We start from the raw sequence: 16482 nt of genomic DNA, 5'->3' as shown, positions 1-16482 counted from the left end.
GTTAAAAAGGCTTTATGTATAAGCAAGACAAATTCTGAGGAAAACCCCGCCTCATCCTCTCCCGTCCGGCCCAGAGCTTGCATCCCCCACCCCCCCCCCCGACAGAATCACCAGAGACAATGGGGGAGGGGAATCCCTGAGCTCCCGGGAGTCCGTCACCTTCTGAGCTGTAGCCCTTCTCCTGTCTGACACGCTGTTTAGGCTCCCAGAACTGATCCTGACAGGGCCTTGGGAACCTGTGGCTCTCCCTACCAGCCTCGTTCCCCCCTGGAGGGACCCTCCCCTCCAGAAATGTATCATGGCATGGCGCCACTGCATTCAGCTGTCCCCAAGCCAGGCCGCTGGCCCGACAAGCTTTTCAGTTCTGGGAAACTGCTGTTGGTGCGATCTTGTCTCCACGCGGCTGGGCCTGCTGCAGAGGAACAGAAGCCGCGTGATTGTGGCACACGGGAGGAATGGAACATGGCCCAAAGCAGCCTCCAGCAACCTGAGCAGCCTGAAGCTTTCCTGCACTGGGAAATCACTGTCAGAGCCATCTTGTCTCCATGCAGTCGGACCTGCTACAAAGGAACAGAAGCCATGTGATCGCAGCTCGCAGGAGAAGAGGGGAACATGGCCCAACGCAACCTTCAGCTCCCCAAGCAGCCCAAAGCAGCGGACAGAGGAGATACCTCTGTCCGCTGTCAGCAGACAGAAAAACGTCAACACCCATCTCTGACCCCACAACTCTGTCCAAATACAACATGCTCTCCACAGTTAGTTGGAGTCCCCCTGGACCAGGAATTGAACTTCAAATATCATATCAAGACACTGATAAAAGAAGGATTCTACAAACTCCAAATCCTTAAGAAACTCCAACCTCTACTCCACCCCCCAGACTACCGGACGGTACTGCAATCCCTCCTTTTCGCCAAGATAGACTATTGCAACGCCCTCCTAACAGGCCTTCCCGCATCCATCCTCAAACCCCTCCAGCTTCTTCAAAATGCAGCCGCACGCTCACTAACAAATAAAAAAAAAACAGATCACATTACACCCACACTCAAACAACTCCACTGGCTGCCCGTCCCGTTCAGATCTCAATACAAAACCCTCATGCTCATACACAAAGCAATCCATAATGACAAAGCCAGCTGGTTACAAGGACCTCTGACCCCTTGCAACCCCACCAGAAATCTCCGCTCAACCAATACAGGCTTACTCCCCACTCTCCCCATCAAGGAAGTACATCGAGTCTCCACAAGAGAATGCGCTGCATCCATAGCAGGCCCTCACCTCTGGAACAACCTTCCATCCTCTCTCAGAACTGACTCCTCTACACCCACCTTCCGAAAGAACCTCAAAACCTGGTTCTTCCAGAAAGCATTCCCACCAGATAAATAATTCCGCCATTGCCATCCTTTCCCACCAAATAACAATCCCTACCACCCCGCTCACTCACCCCCCTAGCCCCGCCAGTTCCCTCTCTGCCACTGTACATAGTTAATTTAAGTCAGAACTTATCTCTGTTAAAAAGTTATTCTGTTAAGCAAATTATATTTGTAATACTATTTTGTAAAACAGTTATATGTACTTAGCTAGTTATGCAGTTAATCTGTTACATTCAGGCCAATACAGTACAGTGCACTCCGACGGAGCGCACTGTTAGCCTGCTATTGGACGCGCGTTTTCCCTTACCCCTTATTCAGTAAGGGGAGGAAAACGCGCGTCCAACCCGCAGCACCTAATAGCGCCCTCAACATGCAAATTTATTTATTTTATTTATTTATTTAACACTTTTCTATACCGACCTTCATGAAAAATTTCATATCAGATCGGTTTACATGTAACAGAGGGTATAACTTAAACAAGAACAATTCACTAGAAGCGGAAGTTACATATAACAAGGGTAGTTAACTTGGAGGCTAGGCTAGTCAGAGGTATAGGACAGTGTAACTGAAGAGAACTAGAAAAGGCAATGAACCAAAAGAAACGGCGGCTTAATTATAATGTCTAAACATAGCGGGGCGTTAGCCGGTAAAGCAGAGTCCTGTCCGGTTGACAATTAATGGCTTAGAAAGTTAGGGGAAGGCCTGGAGGAAGAGCCAGGTCTTAAGTTTTTTGCGGAAAGTTCGAAGGCAAGGTTCTAGTCTGAGGTCAGTGGGCATATTGTTCCAGATAGTTGGACCTGCTGTAGAGAATGCTCGTTCTTTGGTGTATGATAGTCGCGTGGCTTTTGTTGGGGGAACTTGCAGGGTACCTTTGTACGCTTCTCTTATAGGTCTTGAGGATGAATATAATTTGAGAGGAATCTGGAGGTCTAGTTGTTGCTGATTGTATATGGTTTTATGAATTGTGGTGAGGGCCTTGTGCATTATTCTATATTTTATTGGCAGCCAGTGAAGGTTCCGTAGTATGGGAGTGATGTGTGAACCTCTGTTGGTGTTGGTTAGGATTCTGGCTGCCGAATTCTGGAGCATCTGTAATGGTTTGATGGAGGAGAAAGGGAGTCCGAGAAGGAGAGCGTTGCAGTAATCTGTTTTGGAAAAGAGCGTGGTTTGGAGGACGGTCCTAAAGTCCTGGAAATGGAGGAGAGGTTTGAGCCTTTTCATAACTTGGAGTCTATAGAAACAATCCTTGGCGGTGTTGTTGATGGATTTCTTTAGATTCAGGTGGTTATCGAGGATGATTCCTAGGTCCCTTACTTGTGAGATCTGTGTGTTGGATGATGTTGGATGGGTTAGGGCTGAGTGGTCGGGGGAAATGAGAAGTAGTTCTGTCTTAGATGCATTGAGGACTAGGTTAAGACCGGAGAGTAGGCAGTTAATAGCTTGAAAGCAGCTTTCCCAGTATGAGAGCGTTTTAGAGAGTGATTCTGTTATGGGGATCAGAATCTGTACGTCGTCTGCATAGAGACGTACAGATTCTGATCCCCATAACAGAATTCTGTTATGGGGATCAGAATCAGGATCATAACAGATTCTGATCAAATGCATGTTGATGGCCCTATTAGGTATGCGCGCGGGATACAGAAAGTAAAATGTACAGCCAAGCCGCATATTTTACTTTCAGAAATTAGCGCCGACCCAAAGGTTGGCGCTAATTTCTTCCGGCGCCGGGAAAGTGCACAGAAAAGCAGTAAAAACTGCTTTTCTGTGCACCCTCCAACTTAATATCGGAGGTCCCGAAGAGTAAAAAAAGTAAAAAAATTAAAACTGGAATTCGGCCCGCGGCTGTCGGGCCAAAAACCGGACGCTCAATTTTGCCGGCGTCCGGTTTCCGAGTCCGTGGCTGTCAGTGGGCTCTAGAACCGACGCCAGCAAAATTGAGTGTCGGCTGTCAAACCTGCTGACAGCCACCGCTCCTGTCAAAAAGGAGGCGCTAGGGACGCGATAGTGTCCCTAGCGCCTCCTTTTCCCCGTTTCTACCGCGCCGCCTAATTTGTATAGTGAATTGCGCGCACCGGCAAGGGGCCGGTGCGCACGCCGGGAGAGCGGGCGTTCGTCCGCTCTCCTGCGGACTTTACTGTATCGGCCCGATTGTATCATGTCATTATAAGGCTGGCCTTAGACATCATGTTATATGTAAACCGATGTGATATGTCAAATCGAATGTCGGTATAGAAAAGTAAATAAATAAAATAAACAAATAAATACCCTGCTTCCTTCCCCAGCCCTGCCCTGATGATCAAACCAGGAACAGCCCGAGCTGTTGCTGCTGAAAAAAAATGTTACACTTTTTTTTTTAAAGAAACAGCAGCCACAGCAAAGGAAGAAATTCAAGCAAAAAAAAGGAATACTTTCCTGCTGCTGGCAGCACCTCTGGGAAGCAGCCTTCAGGGGATAAGAGGGAACCAGGACCCCTGGCTGTCAGACCCCTGGATCTGCTGTAGGCTAAAGCTGATCAGGGATTACCAACCCCCCGCTCACCCAGCTCAACCTGAGGGATGGTCCACGAAGGAACCTAACACCTCAGGGAGCATCTTCTAACTTCTCTTCTTCTATCCCTTGTTTCTTTCTTCTTAACTGCAGATTTGCACTTCTACCATCTGCTAGAGGCAGAGAAATACTGAGGGACTGCAGGTGGCACTCTTGGTTATGTAGCAGTGCCTCAAAGCTTTTAGTTCTCTGCCTCCGTCTGCTGATAGGGATGCAAAACCCACTTGTCTGGACTGATCTGTGGTATGAACAGGAAATGGGATTTTTCTCTGGCTCAGAGTTGGAATCTGCCCCAGGTACTCTCAGCATTTTCAAAGTCTGGGAAATCAGAGCCAGCAGCTCATCTCTATGAAAGAACCGCAACACTGTCCTACACAGTTCTAGTCCCAGAGGAATTTCCCCATCCTCCAGGGAGTCAGGATTGGCCTCGTCATCCATGTCATCAGATCCTTATCGGGAAGGCATACTGCTATCTAGGTATACTTTGGCTCTTAACAGCAGTACCAGACTATAGCTCTGCCCTGGCAGGATTGGACTGGGCTAAGGACTGTACCTGAAGAAAAGATTGCAATCCTTGAAAAAATTCTACTCAAGAAAAGGTAGAAGGATCCATGCCAAAACCAGGAGGCTCCTGTGCTGTGCCCACTGAGCTATCTTCCCCCACTGACGAACCAGTTAAGGGAATCCAAATATCAGGGGTCCCTCCTGACACATCTTTACCCAGACCCTCATCAGGCTGGGAAGAACCAAGCTTAGTAAAATCAGAGGAAGATAATTCTCCCTGAGCCTCCAAACAGCACTGGTACAAGTTAGAGAGCACGACACGCTGAGATGCCTGAATATGACAGGGAGAGGTGCTTAGGTTTCTTAGCTATAGGCATCATCAATTTTTTTTTTATTTATGCATCCAAAATTTAGGCGTCCCAAGACTAGGCGTCCCAAACTTAGGCACACAACTAATGCGCCCAATTTGTGACACAGGTCAGCATGCATCTAAACCGGATGCCGCTATAACTTGGACGCCAAAACCAACGCCCGATTAAGCATCCAAAACCTGGATGCACTGCCAGACACACAGACTGAACCAACTGTCCTGTAAAGGGCAGCCAAACGCGCAGGCAAAAGCGCGCGAAAACACTTCTGCAGCCTACCTCGTGGCGCGAAGTGAAAAACCTCAAAGCGGGGCCTAACTGATAGAGGCTGCTCAACCTGCCACACTGCCTATGTCCCTGAACCTCCCTCGGGGAGGGATGAACGTCAGAACAGCGCACAGAGCCCGGGGAAGGAGGATGCCCTACACAAAACCCTCCTTCTCTCTCTGTATTTTTTTTTTTTAATTTACCTGAGCTCAACCCTTCCCGGCTGAGTACAGAGATGGTCTCTGGCTGCGGGAGGAGAGGGCATACGTCATCACTACCACGATCAGCTTCCTGCACCCACTGCCTTTCAGCTGTACAAACAGTTAAGTCCATGCCGGCTAAAAAAAACAGCTACTGGACCAAGGCACTCATCTGAGGAACCACAGAAATCACCTCAGGAATTCTCAACTGGGGGAGAGACCATTTGTTTTCGGTGCAGGAGAGCGAGGTGATTCATTTTCCTTTTATTTCTCCTTCTAAAATCTGAAGCAATTCTCAGTAGGGAGGTGCACATCCACCATCTGCTGGAGGAGAAGTATATTGGCAGGCTGATGTCACTGCAGGAGTATATATATACTTTGACATCAGCTTTGCTCCATCTTCATCTGCTGGTGGAGGTGAATATCCCACTGGTTCTGAATCCATCTGGGTGCTAGAAAAAAGCAAGTGTTGCTTACCTGTAACAGGTGTTCTCACAGGACAGCAGGATGTTAGTCCTCACATATGGGTGACATCACAGGATGGAGCCCTGTACGGAAAACTTTTCTGTCAAAGATTCTACAAAGCTTTGACTGACACTAGCAAACTGAGTGCACTGAGCATGCTCAGCCTGCAATTATCCCTGTGAACCACAGGTGTCTCCTTCAGTCTCGCCTTATAGCTAAAAGCGCAAGCGAAACTAAAATAAAAGTAAAAACGTATACAGACCCAACTCCGCAGGGTGGCAGGTGGGTTTCGTGAGGACTAACATCCTGCTGTCCTGTGAGAACACCTGTTACAGGTAAGCCACACTTGCTTTCTCACAGGACAAGCAGGATGGTAGTTCTCACATATGGGTGAGAACCGAGCTGAGGATGCCCGAGAGTGCACCAAATGCACCCAAGACGCGCAAAAGGCGCAATGACGGGGGTGGAATTTGGAACGGAGGGCATCCTGAAACCCGTAACAGTTGCTGGAAGGATGTTGGGTAGTTAAACCGAAAAGAATAAGAGTAGATGGACTGGCCAAACATGGAGCATGCCAGCTAGTTGCATCTAAGCAATAATGGGCTGCGAAGGTATGGAGAGAGCTCCAGGTTGCAGCCTGATAAATATGTACAAGCAACAGCGGCCAAGGGGAAGCTATTGAGGCTGGGACGGACGCAACAGAGTGTGGTTACACACAATGTTGTAGTGAAATGCCTGCTTGTTGGTAGAAAAGAGATATAGACAGTCAATTAGGAGGAATAGGTCTGTTTGCCCAGTGGAACTCGCAGCTTGACTCTTGCCACAGAAGGAAAGAGTTAGGTGGAATTCCTATGGAGTGTAGTGTGATCTAGATAGAATGCAAGTACACTATTACTGTCCAAGGAGTGGAAAAACCCTCTCGCTTTGGTGAGAGAGAGGTGTTGGGAAAAATGGGCAGAGTATATTCTGAGTAAGGTGAGATGCAACGTCTACCTTAAGAAGGATATGAAGTCTTCACTCCTAAAGAAATAACCGCCAGTTCTTATTTACTTAACCCTATTCTGTAGACGTAAACTTTTCATGAAGACTGTAATCTGTAAGCATCTGTATTTATTATAAGAATTTGTATTTACTATTTATATTTATTATTTAGCTAAACATTGTTCTGTTACCACTTGGTACTATTTCTCTCCTTTACCTCAAACTCTAAGTTCCTACTAAGTTAGCCATGTTATTTATACCCAATCGTTGGATGTAATTGTATATTTGTTTAATTGTTCAATCTGTTTAATGTAATTTTCTGTTCCTTGTTCTGTGTAAACCGAAGTGGTATGCACTAGTGCATGAACTCCGGTATATAAAAGCCTTTAAATAAATAAATAAATAATAAATGAAGTTGAATACGTTGGTCACGGAGGAACGCAGGGTCGGATGAGTATGTAACAAGGTGTGTCACTCACTGACCCTGTTGGCCGAAATGACATTTATGAGGGAAAGAATTTCCCATGCCATACTGTGAAATGAGAGGAACGGAAAGGCTCGAACAGAGAACATATGAGACTTATAAGCATGAAATATAGGTTCCATTCTGTGACTAGTGAAAATAGAGGCGGCTTGATCAGTGGATAATCCATGGTAAGCTGACTCAGAAGGGGTTTACCGTTAATCGGGTATCCCCACTCTCAAACGATACACCAACTGGAACAGAGGTGTACCTATGTGGAGGATGTCTGGGGAGCAGAATCCGAGAGAGCAAGAGAAAAGAGTGGTATAGAAAAAAGAAAAAGGGTAATATCCTTTTGTATGTGTCATGTGGTAAATCATGCCATTTTGAATGGTAGGATTTATGTGTGGAAGGTTTTGTGATGCTACCAGTACTTGAGAACATCAGTGAGTCTACGATTTGTGACTGACTGGTGAGAAGGCGAATTGGTTACTGGTGTGATAGATTGAGAAGTATGGGAAGCTTACTGGTCTCGGCCAGGACGTGGGTCTGAGGAACAGTGAACCCCGTCCCTGTTCAGCATTAGAAGAGTGCCGGCTATGAGAGTCAGCGGAAGAGACACATTTAAGAGGCCCTTGATGGAAGAAAGGCGTCTACGGGAACGCATTGGAAACATGTGTAGGGAGTAGAATCTGTGTCCAAATCGAACCGTATGGTTCAAAGCGGACACAGAGGGCAAGTTCGGTTGACCTTAGCGCCAGAAGATTTTTCTTGCCCCACATGTAGTCCGAGACCATTCGAGAGGATGGAACCTATATGGAGAATGTCTGTTAGTGCTTTCAGTAAGTCTCTTAGATAAGTGGCCTGAGGATGCGTAGAGTGAGCAAGGGCCAAGGGAAGAGCTGCGCAGCTTCCTTGCAGAGCAGCTAAGATGTTGTGCATGCTTGTGTGTTGGAAAGCACATTGTCCCTATGCTGTCTGTCTGTATGCACAAAGATTTGTTGCAGAGGCAGTATTGGAAGGCATAAGGGTATAACTCATAGCTACAAGCTCCAGGAAGTTTATGTGAAACTGTGCCTGGAGCGGAATAAATGCATATTGGGTTGAGAAGATTTTAGGTCAAACTTACAACCCTGAGTAAATGCGAGCATGGGCAAGATCACACTAGGATTTTGGTTCTAGATCTGCAATATAGATGAGAGACGAAAGCGGTTGAACAGCTTAGACCCACTGATAATGGAATTTCACTGAATCTAACCCATAGCAGTTTTGGATCTATGAGGAAATTGCATAGTGAAAACACCCCTTAGCCCGACAATGAAAAATTGAGAGCCTGAGGTTATGGAATATGCGCGCAGGGACATGTAGAAATTTATTAGAATGTCTGTGCGGTTGCTGGACAGGAAGGTCATTGTGACAGTGGTGTCCAGAAGTGTTGTATAATGGATTTATGGCAGTGACAGTAATCCCAGATAATAAATTTATAGTGAGTCATGAAGAAGTTAGAACTCCTTGTGTGGACTGACTGTGGTTATGCAGTTGTCTATGCAAGGAAAGCGTGAATGATGCTGCACTCCGTAGAGAAACAGCAGTCTAAGGCAAAATGATTACCGGCATGGTTAAAAGGGGAGGTGAAAGAAGCTATTTTAGCCAAAAGATCTTCATTCAAAAATTGGAAGAAGGATCCAACAGAAGAAAATAGGATAATGCATAAACGTTGGAAAGTTAAATGTAAGACATTGATAAGACAGGCTAAGAGAGAATTTGAAAAGAAATTGGCCGTAGAGGCAAAAACTCACAGTAAAAACTTTTTAAAATATATCCGAAGCAGAAAGCCTGTGAGGGAGTCAGTTGGACCGTGAGATGATCGAGGGGTTAAAGGGGCACTTAGAGAAGATAAGGCCATCGCAAAGAGATTAAATGATTTCTTTGCTTCGGTGTTTACTGAAGAGGATGTTGGGGAGGTACCCGTACTGGAGAAGGTTTTCATGGGCAATGATTCAGATGGACGGAATCAAATCATGGTGAACTAGAAGATGTGGTAGACCTGATTGACAAACTGAAGAGTAGTAAATCACCTGGACCGGATGGTATACACCCCAAAGTTCTGAAGGAACTAAAAAATGAAATTTCAGACCTATTAGTAAAAATTTGTAACTTAGCATTAAAATCGTCCATTGTACCTGAAGACTGGAGGATAGCTAATGTAACCCCAATATTTAAAAAGGGCCCCAGGGGCGATCCGGGAAACTACAGACCGATTAGCCTGACTTCAGTGCCAGGAAAAATAGTGGAACGTGTTCTAAACATCAAAATCACAGAACATATAGAAAGACATGGTTTAATGGAACAAAGTCAGCATGGCTTTACCCAAGGCAAGTCTTGCCTCACAAATCTGCTTCACTTTTTTGAAGGAGTTAATAAACATGTGGATAAAGGTGAACTGGTAGAAGTAGTATACTTGGATTTTTAGAAGGCGTTTGACAAAGTTCCTCATGAGAGGCTTCTAGGAAAAGTAAAAAGTCATGGGATTGGTGGTGACGTCCTTCGTGGATTGCAAACTGGCTAAAAGACAGGAAACATAGAGTAGGTTTAAACGGACAATTTTCTCAGTGGAAGGGAGTGGGCAGATGATACAAAATTGTTCAGAGTAGTTAAATCACAAGCAGATTGTGATAAATTGTGATAAATTGCTGGAAGACCTTGTGAGACTGGAAAATTGGGCATCAAAATGGCAGATGAAATTTAATGTGGATAAGTGCAAGGTGATGCATATAGGGAAAAATAACCCATGCTATAGTTACACAATGTTAGGTTCCATATTAGGTGCTACAACCCAAGAAAGAGATCTAGGCGTCATAGTGGATAACACATTGAAATCGTCGGTTCAGTGTGCTGTGGCAGTCAAAAAAGCAAACAGAATGTGGGGAATTATTAGAAAGGGAATGGTGAATAAAACGGAAAATGTCATAATGCCTCTGTATCGCTCCATGGTGAGACCGCACCTTGAATACTGTGTACAATTCTGGTCGCCGCATCTCAAAAAAGATATAATTGCAATGGAGAAGGTACAGAGAAGGGCTACCAAAATGATAAGGGGAATGGAAAGGCTCCCCTATGAGGAAAGACTAAAGAGGTTAGGACTTTTCAGCTTGGAGAAGAGACGGCTGAGGGGGGATATGATAGAGGTGTTTAAAATCATGAGAGGTCTAGAATGGGTAGATGTGAATCGGTTATTTACTCTTTCGGATAATAGAAAGACTAGGGGGCACTCCATGAAGTTAGCATGGGGAACATTTAAAACTAATCGGAGAAAGTTCTTTTTCACTCAATGCACAATTAAACTCTGGAATTTGTTTGCAGAGGATGTGGTTAGTGCAGTTAGTATAGGTGTGTTTAAAAAAGGATTGGATAAGTTCTTGGAGGAGAAGTCCATTACCTGCTATTAATCAAGTTGACTTAGAAAATAGCCACTGCTATTACTAGCAACGGTAACATGGAATAGACTTAGTTTTTGGGTACTTGCCAGGTTCTTATGGCCTGGATTGGCCACTGTTGGAAACAGGATGCTGGGCTTGATGGACCCTTGGTCTGACCCAGTATGGCATGTTCTTATGTTCTTAGTCACCGATAGTGATTCAATGAAATACCCCAGTTGCCGAAGCTGGTGCAACCGGCAGAGCTTGGGATTGTAATATTGTTGACTCACCATGAAGCACATATAAAGATTAGAGGTAATGTACTTACTGCAATATGGAAGCATGGTGACGAGAGATACAATTTTACCTGTACCTTCTGAAGAAAGTTGGTATTTCTGATGTTATGAATCCTCCTGTAGCTGCTACAGGAGGCCTCTTACCTCTTTCCTAGAGGCCGCTCCGAAGCCAGGGTCTCGCCTACAATCTATCCAGGATTTGCTCCAGGGCCTGGGAGGCCTTTGATGTCTGCATGGACTTCCTGGTTTGGGCCACGTCCTTCTCCCTAGGGGCCAGCCCGCAGCACTTCTCCTCAGTTATAGGGCCAGCTAGGTGTGGCCCAGCCAAATTCCTCCCAGGGAGTTGCCTGTCTTCAGTCCTATAAAAGGACTTCAACTTCCAGTCAGCTTTGCCTTTGCAATGAGCCAGTCGTCTGATGAGCTTCTTCTTCCCCTTGGACTCCATGTTCCTGCTCTTGCTTGGTGTTGCAGTATTCCAAGGGATCTCTCTTCATTTCGTCTCTGCTGTTCCTGATCCTGGTCTCTGCCCTCCTGATGTTCCTGACGGCCTCCTGATGTTCCAGAAGGCCTGACGTCCTCAATGGCTAGAGGTCCTTACATACCTGATCTTCCTGATGTCTGTCCCTGCAATGTTCCAGCTCCCCAAGTGCTCCAGATGGCCACCCCGAGGGTAAATCCGTTCCGTTGGTTCCTGTTTCCGGTCATTGGAGCCTCTGCCAGTTGGATTCCTTTCCTGAGCCTGCCCCGCTCCCGCGTGGTCCGTGACCATCCTTCTTAGGCTGTGTAGGGCACTTAGAGGACAGGGTAGTCCGTGACCAGCCCATTGGGTCCGCCCTGAGTAGTGGGCTGTGTAGGGCGCCCTGAGGAACAATGCCCATTTGTCTTCGTCTAAGTCTTCCAAGTCCTTTTCGTCTAGTCTGGATTTCCCAAGGTCCGTAAGAGTTATCCTTGACTCGGATGTTCCTGATGCACTGAGCTTCCATCTACTCTAGTTCCAGATGCCTTCCATGGGAGAGCTTCCACCCGCTCGCCCTTCCGGAAGTCTTTCGTTCCTGTTGTTGATGCCTTGTGTTCTTCTCCTGAGTCCTGAAGCCTTCTTCTGAACCTTCAAGCTTCAGCTCTTGTCCGCCCTCGTCTCTTGTCCAACCTGCCGCCTGTGCTGCTCCCTGCAGCAGGTCTGAAAGGGCTGGGAGTAGTCGGAGGACCACTCAGAGACCAACCTTGCGTGGTTGGCCTCATTCAGGCATGCAGGTCGGCAGGGGCCTGGTCACCTCCAACCCTAGATGAGGTTCGTCTTACCACAAGGGGCACACATCTCACCCCTAGTGCTCCCAGCCACCGGAGCGCAACATCTGAGGTCCAGGATGGGCAGAGAGTAACTACTTTCTGTTGAAAGAAAGAATAGTGTAATTAAAGCTCCCCAACCCCCCTCCCCCACCTGCGCTTTGTAGCGTCTGGGGGAGTGTACCGGGAACCTTGGTACAAAGTGGGGTGGCCGCTCTGATATCCGGCCAGTTGGGAGACCAGGAAGTGTCCAACTGGAGGGGCTGATGTAATCTGGATATCATGTAACTTCCCACGGGAGCGTGAGCGGTAAAGTCTTACCTGCATTTCTGTGTGCTGTACAAGGAGACATCGAGACCTGTCGTCAGGCTTCAAGGTGGACTTGCACTTGAGGTAGTATTTGCTGGATCTTGTGTTTAGCAGATCAGCGAATGCATTTGGAACTTTGGTTCTGAATTAGGAACCAGAAGCCAGAGTATTAATCAGTACAGAGCACCGTTGCTAGAAACGGGAGGATGTCCTGATGCAATCCCAAAGAAATGATAGAGAGGTTCTCTTGGTATTGTGGCTGACATAGCTGGCACTGCGAAATGTGACACTATTACGGTTCTCGAAAGGTACATGACCTAGAACTTTTCGAACCATGTGGCCCGAATTAGAGAACACATCTCAATGGGAATGCCGCAGAAGCGGGTATTTAGCATCCGACGTAGATCGCCGAAGGACAAGCCGGTGAAGATTGTTGGCTCCGTGGATTTCAGGAGTCATCGAGGGGTAGCCTGTCGGACGTAGACGCCCGTCTCAACTCTGATGCCTGGTATGGTGGTGCAGGTATAGAGGAGACAGGCTGAGCGTGGCTGGCACTACCACAGTAATTTTGTGGAGGGCCACAATCCCGCACCGATGTCGGTGGGGCACGCCTCGGGAACAGGGGAGACAATTAACAGCTCGTGAACCTGGCCCTCGTCGCAGTGGCTCGATGTTTCGTGACGCCAGTGCAGAATTCTTCGGAACTTGTTCCGGTGTTTCTGGAGCACCAAGGACTGCCAGCACTGTGCGGAACAGTGATGATGGCAGTAGTGATGTTGCTCGGCCCGGGCATTCTCCAACACCGAGAAGGATAGCACTGATGTGCTGGATGGCGTCTGTGGCAGACGGTCACCGTGTCGGTGATGATGCGTGCCACAGTGCTCGGCCCGGTCTTTCCCCAGCGCCGAGATGGATGCCCTTGCTGTCTTGGATAGCAACTGATGACGGACTGTCAGCATGCCTGCACTGCTCCTGGCACTATGTAGTGTCGTAAGCTAATACGGGGCTTTAATAAGAACCCAAAGCATGGAGCACTGTGTTTAGGTGAGGGCATTACGTGGAGGTGCTATGTCGGTATTGACGGTGCCGATGGCGGCCGAAGTGGCCTCGAGGGTATCTTCAACAATATATATGAAAAAACATTGATGACCTGGGCAGAGCACTGATGACAGTGACGGCATCGGCGTAGGTATCTATGGAAACGATGTGGCATCGAATAATCAAAAAAACATCGTTGGCATCAGAAAAATGATATTGGCATCGGAGTCGATGACCGCATCAATAGGAAAGTCGAAGACACCGATGGAAACGACGTGGGCGTCGAGGGCATCAATGTATGGAGGCGGGCACTGACGGCATCGGCGGCATGGCCACAGGCGTCGGAGGCATCGATTGGATCAACTCGGACACCAATAGTGTCGATGGCATCGATGCCACTGACATGGGCACCGATGGAATCTATGTTGGCATCGATGCCATCGATGGAATCCACTTTGGCATCGATGGAATCGACATTTGCATCGATGCCATCGGTGGCATCGACCCGGGCATGGATGGCACTGACAAGACAAAGGTGTGCGTCGATGGCATCCATCTGGGCAATGATGGCACTGATGAAACCCAAGGAAAAATCAGTGCCATGGATGAAAAACATGGATGGCACTGATAGAAACAATGCAGGGATCGATGGCATCAGTGTACCGCGGGGGGAGGAGCACCGATGGCATCAAAGAATCCAGGACGGTCTAAAGGGGGTACCGACGGTAGCGATGGGGGCATCGACTGCGCGAGGTGTACCGAGGAAATCGAAGGACCTGAAATCGACAGGGTCCCTGGTGGCAACAAAAACCGTGGAAGTCCCTGTCCCACTAGCGCTAATAACCAGGCAGAGTGTCACAGAGGGACACTCACAGGCTATGTGTGGCTAACTGAAAACATAGGGAGAGGGAAGGCCGCAGTCAGTTGGCAGGCCAGGGAGGTGACAGGAACCGACCGAAAAAACAGGGCATAGTACTCACCGAGCATCGAATAAATGTACGCAAAGGGAAACCCGTGCAGGGAAAAGTGTTTGTGAAGTAAAAGTTTGAGTGTTTCCGTGTGGAAAAAGTATTAGAATTTCTCACAGAGCTCCTAACCACTATGCTTACTGCAGAGCGGAAAAAAGAAGACTGAGGGAGACACCTGTGGTTCACAGGGATAATTGCAGGCTGAGCATGCTCAGTGCACTCAGTGTGCCAGGGTCAGTCAAAGCTTTGTAGAAACTTTGACAGAAAAGTTTTCCGTACAGGGTTCCATCCTATGATGTTACCCATATGTGAGGACTATCATCCTGCTTGTCCTGTGAGAACATATTTTTCTTTGTTAAAAAATGTATTAGTTACTCCTTATTTGTTTAAGGAAAGACAATGAAAAACAGTGCCCCAAATCTGTTTCTTAACGTACCATCATTGTTGACATCATGTACAACCTGAAAAAAATGAAATGCAGACAATTCTTGAAATGCATTACAGATCAAAATACATTAATTTTATCTACATACTATCATATGCAAACTATAGATGACAGCATTTCATATAAGTTATTATAATATCTGTTCTTATTAAACAATGTAACACTGCAAGGTGTACCATAATGTGTAAAATCTGCCCTTTAGAATTTACCATTTAAAGTAACACGATAGAGGATTTATTATTATTATTATTATTAATCTTTCATAAAGTACATATCAGATGTATATATTGCAGTTCAGGGACACATAATGGATAATCTCTACTTCTTGGGGCTTACAGATGTCAAAGACACATGTCAAAAACAAATAAAAGCATTTGTGTTAAGACAACGAGGCCATAACTGAGAGGAGTACAAGAAGGTGGTTATTGAGGATGATAATTATCATGAGATATGATGTTGGGGTTTTAACAATTTAAGGAAAACTCTGGTTATATATATTGTTACTAGTGAAACTTTTCCTTATTAGAGAAAAGAACAACACTTTTTGGTGGTGTTTTAGATGTGCACAAAAAAGGAAAGGATACTGAGGAAGGATAGTAGTATTATTTACGTCCATTTGGACGTGCTTATATGTGCAGTTAAGCTAGGCGCAAGCCTTCCTCAGTCTGCAAGCTTACATCATGGTTCCCATGGTGAAAAAAACTAAGCGTTTACCTATCTGTGCTGATGCCACATCAGCGCCATTCAGCCGGAGCTTTCTTTAAGCCTGTGTCAGCGCTGTCTGGATGCTCGGGGAGATTTGCCTCTTTCTGATTTTGCCGGTAATGGTCCATCTCCTAGGTCTGAGGAGAGTGCGACTGAGGGAGACACGGCAGGGATGTCCCCTCCCTTGATTGATTCATGGGTGAGTGTACGGTTCACCTTGGGTCGAAACTTGGGACGTGAAGGCGTCTCTCTTTGGGTCCCAATTTAACCCAAGACTTCGTTGAGGAGAAGGTGTGTCCACTCTCGGGTTCGAGTTCTCTGAGACTTCAACATGACCATCTGAAGAAATTGCTCTCATTACTTCAGGACTGTCGGAGGCTATTTTGTGGAGTCTTAGATTTGCGTTTGCCAGCGTTGCCTCCTCTGCAGTAGGTAAGGACCTTAGTCCGTCATCTACATAGAAGTCCCTTCCCAGAAGGTGTCTGGCATCTGCGTCGTACTCTTTTTCTCCTTCTTGGGCTGTCCTTCTAAGCCCGTATGTGGTCACTGCAGGCGATGGACTATTATTCTCTACCGAAAAGGTAGGTTTGTCATCAACCCCGGTGACTTGAAGCACTGGGTCCCCAAATGTTCCTCTACATCCGATGGGGGGGTGATCCGACTGGTAGCTGAATTGAGATTCGGTTCTTCGCAGCTTAGGATCTCCTTGGTGCTTAGGTGATTAGGACATGGTTCAAACAGGGTAGGATTTCCATTCTCTAAGACACTCGTGGCGTATGTCTGAACGCATGGTCTCCTTGCTCGATTCAAGCCGACTTCGCCGACTATCACCCATCCCAAGGTGAGTCAATAA

The 16482-nt window shown here is 46.8% G+C and overlaps 1 protein-coding gene across 8 annotated transcripts in view; it reads right to left on the bottom strand.

Annotated features, from left to right (window-relative positions):
• Positions 1-16482, bottom strand: part of SYCP2 (synaptonemal complex protein 2) — a 752024-nt gene that overhangs the window by 675243 nt on the left and 60299 nt on the right. For 7 of the 8 annotated variants that reach the window (XM_029611557.1, XM_029611556.1, XM_029611555.1 and 4 more), the window contains one exon: positions 14916-14940. The exons of the other annotated variant lie outside the window; for it this stretch is intronic. In XM_029611557.1, the coding sequence (XP_029467417.1) occupies positions 14916-14940 (25 nt within the window). The remainder of the gene's footprint in view (positions 1-14915; positions 14941-16482) is intronic. 8 annotated transcript variants of the gene reach the window in all.

Source organism: Rhinatrema bivittatum, chromosome 8, assembly GCF_901001135.1.
Source record: "Rhinatrema bivittatum chromosome 8, aRhiBiv1.1, whole genome shotgun sequence".
In the NCBI taxonomy this organism is placed as follows: domain Eukaryota; kingdom Metazoa; phylum Chordata; class Amphibia; order Gymnophiona; family Rhinatrematidae; genus Rhinatrema; species Rhinatrema bivittatum.
This window is presented reverse-complemented; position numbering and strand designations above follow the sequence as displayed.